The 9780-nt window shown below is 43.6% G+C and overlaps 1 protein-coding gene across 2 annotated transcripts; it reads right to left on the bottom strand.

The window, feature by feature from the left end:
• Positions 1–2508: 2508 nt before the first annotated feature.
• Positions 2509–9380, bottom strand: LOC125721958 (stonustoxin subunit beta-like). Of its 2 annotated transcripts, none has more exons than XR_007386010.1 (2): positions 9328–9380; positions 2509–3346 (listed from the first exon to the last, which is right to left on the bottom strand). XR_007386010.1 is itself a non-coding variant. In XM_048998197.1 (2 exons), the coding sequence occupies exons 1-2, from the start codon at positions 3476–3478 to the stop codon at positions 2817–2819; spliced, it is 552 nt and encodes a 183-aa protein (XP_048854154.1). In that variant the 5' UTR covers positions 3479–3586; the 3' UTR covers positions 2509–2816. The 2 variants fall into 2 exon arrangements, 1 of the variants encoding a protein (XP_048854154.1); XM_048998197.1 differs by lacking the exon at positions 9328–9380 and adding an exon at positions 3457–3586.
• Positions 9381–9780: the final 400 nt, after the last annotated feature.

Below are 9780 nucleotides of genomic sequence, written 5' to 3' on the forward strand. Positions count from 1 at the left end.
AACGCAGGGCACAAAGCTGGGGTCCACCATGGATAGAATGCCATTTAATCACAAGGCACACTCACAGTTATGGAGTCCGGACAATTTACAGATGCCTGTCTGAGTCGCTGCAGGAAGATACCCATGTGGGATAAAGAGAGCAAACAAACGCCACACAGACAGTGTAGGAGAAGGATGGAAACATTCAACACTGCAGCTGCAAGGCAGCCCTGTTACCCACTGAGTCGCCCCTCACTGGATTCTCATGGTTAAAACAGGACAACATGCCCAATACATTCAAAATGCACATGTGGAGGATTTCAGCCATATGGTTTTGAGTAACTTCTACACCCACGTACCATGTGTGAGATGGAGCCGGCCAGTTCCTCTTATGGTCCAATTCTGCTCATGCGTTACTAAGATTATGGTACTTAGGTCCTCCATCAATCAGATCCTCTTCTCACTGTGGTCATGCTCATCCACTCTGGACACCGTACGCTTGGTAAAAGACTCTCATCTCTGTATCCTTGGTAGCGAAACAAAAAGGGGGTTTGCTGAACTAGATGGGCTGAGACTGGAAACAAAGAGGATCGTGAGGGATCACAAATGGGAGGACTGGCAACCGGGAAGGTCACAGGCAGCAGGAAGGTTTAACATCAATGACCGGACTGGGGCTGACGAGACAAATAGATACTTAAATGCAAAGACTAACGAGGGGCAACAAGCAACAGGCATGAATCATCAGGGTCACGCTAATGAGGAGACAGGAGGGTCAGGCAGGTGTGATGGGTAGGACATGACAGTGGTCATGTGACACGGGCTGTTACTGTCACCATGAGGAAGCGCAGGAATGTAAACAGCTTGGAAAAGGCAGCTGGTGTTTTTCTCCTTTATTTCTGTGTGAGCCTATAGTGGATCCCGTGTTGGATGGGATCCTGTCTCTACTGCGTGTCAGTCGTAAGCGGATCACACTTCTTACCGTTAGGGGGATGCCTGTGGTTTACAGTGGCTTGCAAAAGTATTCGGCCCCCTTGAACTTTTCCACATTTTGTCACATTACAGCCACAAACATGAATCAATTTCATTGGAATTCCACGTGAAAGACCAATACAAAGTGGTGTACACGTGAGAAGTGGAACGAAAATCATATATGATTCCAAACATTTTTTACAAATAAATAACTGCAAAGTGGGGTGTGCGTAATTATTCAGACCCCTTTGGTCTGAGTGCAGTCAGTTGCCCATAGACATTGCCTGATGAGTGCTAATGACTAAATAGAGTGCAACTGTGTGTAATCTAATGTCAGTACAAATACAGCTGCTCTGTGACGGCCTCAGAGGTTGTCTAAGAGAATATTGGGAGCAAAAACACCATGAATTCCAAAGAACACACCAGACAGGTCAGGGATAAAGTTATTGAGAAATTTAAAGCAGGCTTAGGCTACAAAAAGATTTCCAAAGCCTTGAACATCCCACGGAGCACTGTTCAAGCGATCATTCAGAAATGGAAGGAGTATGGCACAACTGTAAACCTACCAAGACAAGGCCGTCCACCTGAACTCACAGGCCGAACAAGGAGAGCGCTGATCAGAAATGCAGCCAAGAGGCCCATGGTGACTCTGGACGAGCTGCAGAGATCTACAGCTCAGGTGGGGGAATCTGTCCATAGGACAACTATTAGTTACAGGACAACCTGTAGCAGGACTTGTAGTCTTTCAGGCACTCGGCCCCAGATTTTTAATTACTTTGACTTTATATCTGAATCCGAATGTGGCCATTAGCAATTTCATATATATATGTATATATATTCAGGACGCTAATTGTCGCGCTACCTTTAGTGTTATTTATTCTATTCTACTACCTTTATTGGCCCTACTACCCCATTTCGTTGTGCTCATACACAATGACAGTAAAGTTGACTTTGACTTATGAAGTGAGAAGGCCATGGATAGAGAAGTTGTGCTAATGCTAACTGTGACTACGGCGGTCAGATTTATTGGACCCAGCTGATGACTCCTATGACTCCCTAAGACTTTTGCACAGTACTGTATATATCTCAGGATTCCTAATGAAACAGGATTTATGTGATTTTTTTCTGGTAATTGGTAATCACCTACACTACTTGATGATGATCAGGTGCTTTTCTGTTGTTGTACTAACGTGCCTTATTAAGATTTTATGTTATTTATGTTTACTTAGTTAATATATGATTAATTTGATTATGTTATTATCTTTACTAAGTTACCTCAGGACCACTGTAGGTTTTGAGTTAATAAACGGTCTGCCATCTGCCGCCCCCTGCTGGCCAAAGCGTCGCCGCTGCGATATCAGGCTGCTGCGCTCAGTGAGCAGAGAGCGCGGATTAAGTCTGTTACTCAGTTACGTTCTGGGCAGCGCGGAACCGGGACATTAATGGGATAGAATAGGAAGCCTTTATTGTCAGTGTACAGGTAGCAAATACAATATATAGACAGAAACATAAAATATACATATAGAGGGGAGGGGAAAAGCTCCCCCCACTCATCAGGCTTAGATTTCATTACATTTTATTTTTTTCAGAATCAGAATTCACTCTATTGGTACAACTGCATGTACTATGAATTTGTTTTGGCAGTTTTGGTGCATTTACAGACAACATAGAACATAAGTCAGAGAAAAACAGTCATTTTGTATGTTTGTTCAGCTTACAGAACCCAATTATTAACATACGTCACACTTCAGACAGAGTAAAAAGGGTTATACTGGTTATAAAGCAGAGATTTTACCTTTTTGCCACGGAGAAGCAGCGACATGTGAGACTCTGATAAGGTAAAAATGATTCCTCCAGCACACAGTGAGCTATCCCAGCATGCACAGCGACACGGGGGAGTTTGGATAAACCCAAAACTCTGGATTGAGGGGTTCAGTGAATGAGGAGGTGAAGCTGTACAGGGGGGTCAGTCCATCAGAGGAGACTCTGTAGAAGGACAGAGCACCAGCCCCCCAGTCCAGATACACTCCTACTCTGTGGGAGCCTGAGGGCCGTATGGGTATGAGAGTCTGTTTATTATTGTGCAGGACAGAGTAACTGTTAGTATTACAGTACAGACTCCATGACTTGTCATTGAATCCAAGCCCACAGTCACTCTCTCCTTTCCTCCTGATCTCTTTATAAGTCACTGCTATCCAGGCTCCATTTCCACTCCACTCAGCCTCCCAGTAACAGCGACCAGTCAGACTCTCTCTCCACAGAACTTGGCTCCATCTGTCAAATCTCTCTGGATGATCAGGATATGGCTGCTCTGCCCCCCATGTCACCTTCCTGTTCCCCCCTGACAGAGACAGGCGGCTGTTTGCTGTGTTGGGGTCCAGCGTCAGCTGGCAGGAGTCTGTAGGCAGGAGGAAGAGCCATTGATGCCATGACAAAGCCCAGCATCTCCATCATTATCACTGTCACACCTCACACACTCACTAACACAGAACTCGCTCCAATACACACATTTTATTCCCAATATACTCATATAGCCGCCCGAGTCTGCGGCGCTCCGGCTGCCCCCTGCGCTGTGAGACACGCCGCGCTGAGAGACTCGCTGGGGCCGAACTGCACTTTAGCCTTCGCTCTATTATTCTGTACGATACATAAAATATAAAAAGTCAAATATGTGAATTACCTCAGGAAATGTTGGTCGCCCGCGCGACGCCGGTGGGAAGACGCGCCGAAATGACGCGCATGTTAAACTAATAGGCTTAATTACAGGTAAATAAAATTACAAACAGCATTCATCAAACATATTAACCATAAAATTACACAACAAAGATTACCACTAAAAGTGAGTTTGTCTTTAGGTCACAATATGAACGTCTTTTAATCCACTTTGGACACACACCTCTCTCCAGCAGCGCGCCGACTCGACGCTCCCAACGCGGACGCATCTAGGCTGGTTCTCCGCAAAGCGCAGCACTCGCGTATTACACCGCGTATGCGTACATGGAAACGTTCATATTTCTCTGGTCAAGCTGTGTACTTTGCACATGCGCACGTGTCCTATTTAAGTATTAGTAGTAATTCTGATATTCCCTGCACACGTACCACAGCCGCGAGGTCTGTGTATGTTTCCCTACGTTTTACAAATTCAGAGCGGCAGTTCACGGGGCTGCCAGCTTTGATCAACTGGCTGGTGTGAGATTTTCAATTTGGTCAACAAGTCTGCACACATATGCATACGCATTTATATGTATGTAACAGTTTTATTACCGTGCAAATTGGCTGTAGGGTTTGCAAACTACCCCAATCCTCATCAAAATCATCTATGTTGGCGTTTAAAGACAAATTTGTAGTGCGGCAGGCGGTCGTCCGCGGAGGAGTAAAATGCATCATAAAAGTCTATACAAACACGTCCGCTTATACGTGCGCGGAGAGGTACCAGTCTGGCCGCCACGTTTTCTGTGTTGATTCCGGCTTCGTCTGTGCACTTACATGAGGATAACAAGACGCATGCGCGACGTGCAGTGCCACCAGAAATTGGGGTGGCAGTATGGTCACGTTTTGTCACATAACATTGTCTTTACTAACGGTACAGATCGTATTAAAGTAGCATCTGATTTTTTTAAGAATGAGTGTCCAGAAGAGCTGTATATTTTCACAGACAAGAAAAGAAATATTCCGAACACTATTGTGTCCTTCTTTGTACAGCGTCTTCAAAATTTAATGGCAGTATAAGTTTCTAAGAAAGCAGTGTCATGCGTACAAGGTACAATGAAATTCTAACCTGAAATTCTTACTTGCCTACTTTCATGAGCAGCATTATTTTTCATACAGTTCCATCCATCCATCGATTTTTCTGACACTTATCTAATATATAACATATAATCTATTTGTGTGTGTGTGTGTGTGTGCGGTTATATATATTATATATATATCCATCCATTTTCCAAACCGCTTATCCTACTGGGTCGCGGGGGGTCCGGAGCCTATCCCGGAAGCAATGGGCACGAGGCAGGGAACAACCCAGGATGGGGGGCCAGCCCATCGCAGGGCACACTCACACACCAGTCACTCACACATGCACACCTATGGGCAATTTAGTAACTCCAACTAGCCTCAGCGTGTCTTTGGACTGTGGGGGGAAACCGGAGTACCCAGAGGAAACCCCACAACGACATGGGGAGAACATGCAATCTTTGTCATCGTCTACTGGATATAAAATATCTTCAAACTGGATAATAAACAGATCAATCTTGAGAAATAAAGTAGCTATTTTAAATATAGAATAATTAACTGACTTACACTGGAACAGACCCAATACAGAAAAAAGTATTGCAATAATAACATCATGTAGCAAAATTTGTCAGAAGGTTTAGTAGTGACTTGGCTCGAATCAGAAGAGATGAAGAAAACAAAATTATAAATGAGATTTACTGCTTTAACCTGCAAACCAGTCATTCGTCTTACTGATACAGAAAAAATTGTAGGAGGTGACTTACAGAATAAATTGTATGATTATATATAAACATAAGGCAGAAGGAGCCTTTGTTAGATTGTGGCAAAAATGGCTTGAACAAGGTGAGCAGAACTCAGCCTATTTCTTTAGGCTAGAAAGTCAGCAAGCCTATCATCAAGCTAATCATGACTATGTATAGTTATTGCAGTCACTGGATGATTAAATAAAACCAGACAGTAGTAAAACTGCATATAGTTCACAGTACATGGTAAACAAAACAAGTCGGCTTGCAGCTCTAATCAAAGCGTGTTCTTCAGAGCGCCATCTTGACTCCTTCGTCCTTGTACAACATTTAATGCCACAACCTCATACTAACAAGTGAGACTGGAAACGAAGGAACCGACCAAGATGGTTTTCTCGCACTGCCCCCCGGTGGACATGACCTTCAGTCCTCCAGATAGATGTAAACTACGCACGCAAGTGTAGTCGTGTCGTGTGAAGTCATGGCCCTAAAGCACAGACTTAGGAGATGTTCAGTGTCACAGCCAGTTTGGGTAAGACTGCAGGTGCCGTCTTAGGACAATATTAATGAATCTGAAAAAAAGTACAGTCAGCGAATGCACAAAAAGGACAAATGTGAGGGAAGGAAGCCCCCCCCCCCCCCCCCCCCCCCCGAACCTCACTGCTCATAGACACCGTAGCTCACACAAGATAAGGATGCAGATAAAAGGTTTTGATGAGCTGTTACTGAGTGATACCAAACGTTCCTGCTACCCAAACAAAGCGAGGGCAGTTTCCCAGCTTTCAGCATTACAGTGCATGATGACATCTAGGACAGGGGGCCCTTACCCCACCGCCTGCCGCTTACTTGGTTTGGATCCCCTGCTGTAGCTACAGCCCACACTAGGCAGTGAGGAGCAGCCCCAGTGTCAGCCATTCCTGCTCTGACTGACTTCAGGGGGAACAAAGTGCATCAAAGCCCACAGCTACTCTCTCTCTCATCTGACTCCAGTTGTGTGTCACCTACACACTGGGTCAGACAATGTGTTTAATACATTAAACTGATCTTTACTGAATATCAGGTCTGTGGCTGGAAAATCTTTATTAATGACTGATTTTAATATCAAGATAAACCTTGATTTTTATGCGTTAAACTGAAATGGGGTCAAATGAAAACTATGCAGCAGCCCTGATCAAACCAGCTACTCTTACCTGCCCTTTATCAGTGAGACTAGAGCACTTAGGGAAGGAGGTGGAGCCGCCGCCTTATTTAATGGGTTTGAATTATTTTTACAAGTCAGGCACTACTTTCTGTCAGAAGGGTAATTATGAATCTGAATGAACAGAAATTACATATGGAGTTCCTCAAGGGTCCGTTATTGGCAGTGGGCAGTGGTGGCTTAATGGTTAGGGATGCGCACTAGTAATTGAGAGATTGTTGGATTGAATTCCCGACCAGCAAGGCACCGCTGAGGGACCCTAAGCAAAGCACTGCTCTCAGGGCGCTGAATTAGCTGCCCCTTGCTATGTCACGATGTCACATATGGGTTAAAAGCAGAGGACACATTTCGGTGTTGTGCACTGTGTGCTGTGGTGTGTCAACACTGATCACCAATTAGAATTATAATCCTCACTGAGCCTCTTTGTTCAACATCTACATGCTTCCATTTGCTCAGATTACGGAACACTATAAAATCTCTGGAACACTTAAGGCCATGTTGTTAGTAATTAAAAAAAAAATCACAACAAATAATAATCCATTCTTATGCATTATAATCATGGCTTTAAATATTTATCAAAAGGCATAACACATTATAGGCATGCTTATTATGCATAATGAATGATGTATGAAGCTTTCATCTTTAGTGCCCTATAAATACCTTCATAATGCATTATAATGATCGGTATAAGCATTAAGGATGCTTTGTATTGCATTATGAAGGTATCTATAGTGCCTTATAGCTGAGTGTGTCATAAAGCATTCATAAAGCGTTATAATGGTGGATATAATGTGTTATGCTTTTTTATAAATATTTATAGCTGTGTTTATAATGCTTTATGAGTGCAGTATAATTAAGCAATAACATATAAGAAGATACTCCGGTATATCATGGCTGTGATTCGGTCAAAGGTAGAAGGCTATAGGCCACCACAAAAAAAAAAAAAAGTTCTCATAACATCAGTGCAAGTGGGAGGGGCCATCGTGTCCAAACCGTCCGCATACCTGGATAATTCAGTCAATAACCAATATAGTTTTGTCTAATATTTCCGGTGCCAGCAGTAAAACAACTAGCCAGCTTATTATCGGAGTAACTTTGCATTATAAATGAAAACCAGGTCTAATAAATAAAATAGTGGCACTTGAGTGACGAAGAGATCATGAGGCAGATTGCAAAGTTCAGTTATTGGCATCTTTAATAGCGCGATCGGTAAGAGGACAGTTGGCAGCTTATAAAAACTTACTCTGGAACAGATAAGAACAAATCCAACAAAACGGAATACATATGAACCTTTACTCTCACTGTCACCTATGATCATTTTTTAAACTGGTGGAAATGCAGGCAGGTTCTGAAAAGGCATCAAGTGACAACCAGCCCAGCACCGGCTCCATGTTGGTGGAAATGAGGCATCAGTACAGTGTTCCCAGGTCCAGCCCAAGGTCTGCTTAAGATCCACCCAACAGAAGCTGAAACTAGCACAATAAGAGAGAGAGAAGGATTTCTCTCTAAACCAGATACGGAAAAGCTTGTTCATGTGTTTATTTCCAGCAGGCTAGACTATTGAAATGGTGTCTTTGCAGGTCTTGGTAATAAATCAGTCAGACAGCTGCAGCTCATCCAGGATGCTGCCACCAGAGTCCTCACTAACACCAAGGAAGTGGAGCATATCACACAGCTCCTTAATCACTGCACTGGCTTCCTGGGTTGATTTTTAAATATATTATTCGTTGTCTACAAGGCACTAAATGGCACTAACTTCCTTGAACCTTTGAAGCATCCAGACCCCTGAAACTTTACTCAGTGTCCCAGAATGAAGACCAAACAGGCTGAAGCAGCTTTTAGTCTCTATGCTCCCTGTCTTTGGAACAAGCTTCCTGAAGACCTGAGGTCTGCTAACACTGTCGGCTCATTATAATCAGGGCTTAAAACGTTACTGTTTGCTGCAGGTTCTCAATAAATTAAATCAGCAGGAGTTGAGTCATACGCTGCCTGTACAATGTCACTTCTTTTAAGTTAACTGTTTGTTTTTTGGGCTTTTAGACTTTTTAAAATTGTCTTTTAAATTGACAATTGTCACGATCTCGCTGGACGCGGGTAATCGCACAGGTGGGCGAGCAAGCGGAAAGCAGGCAGGATTCAGGGTATACGGGGGTTTAATGGGGAGACTCAGGACTGAAAACATCTGACGCCGACTAACATCTATGACTGACAAGGGAAACAGGTAAGACCAGGACTTAAATAGGACGGGACTAATCAAAGTAAGTGGACAAAGCTGGAGACGATCAGGGAAGCACAAGTGGGTAATCAGGGGGCGTGGCACACACGAGAAGTGGACGAGCCGGGCAAGACAACAATGAACGTGTTTGTAAGTCCCACACCAAAGTTCTGAAGTACCGAAAAAGTATCACAGTTGCAGTGGTGCTTTTTGGTACTGGAACTTCTGGTACTGGTACTCGACTGGAAGTTAATGGAAAAGGGAAAGAAGCAAAAGTACCGAACCTGGTGCAGTGGAAAAGCACCCTGAATAAACTTGCCTTACTTAGCAATGGGATTCAAAGTCCACCGAAATAAAAAGCTCATGTAAATGTGAAAGACCAGGAGGCAGCGGGAGAGAGAAAGAGAAGCTCCACTAGCAGTAGAAAATGAAACACAATAAAACACACTCCACCTCATACAGGGAGAGAGAAGCGAGTGTGTGAACAGACTCACAGTGTAAGAATTCTGCTCTGGTCCTGGGCACTAATACCAGTAGGACGGTGTCTTTGGTAACTAGAAGGAGACAGAGAGAAACAGGGATGTGAGTAAAAGGAATTTACTTGTGGGAGATGGACTTCATTCACTGTGGAGATAACAGCAGTGGGGTATTATCATTATGAGGGACAATAACAGGCATTTTAACAAACGGCAAATCATGCTAAGTGACACATAATACAGATTTTTGGTTTCTGTAATGTAGAAGAAACATGTTTCATGTGATCTGGGTTTTGCAGCCAGTAGAATGTGAAGCTCTTTCACCAGTTATCACAAAGATTTAAACTTATTGTAAACAAACTGACTTGGTCACACAAATGTGAGGCTGACTGTACTGCATACTCTCTCTGCAGCTGTTCAACCCCAGGTGTGAGACCCTTCAGCCAATCAGTCCTCTAATTAGTAATCCAG

This window comes from Brienomyrus brachyistius, unplaced genomic scaffold, assembly GCF_023856365.1.
Source record: "Brienomyrus brachyistius isolate T26 unplaced genomic scaffold, BBRACH_0.4 scaffold36, whole genome shotgun sequence".
NCBI lineage: Eukaryota > Metazoa > Chordata > Actinopteri > Osteoglossiformes > Mormyridae > Brienomyrus > Brienomyrus brachyistius.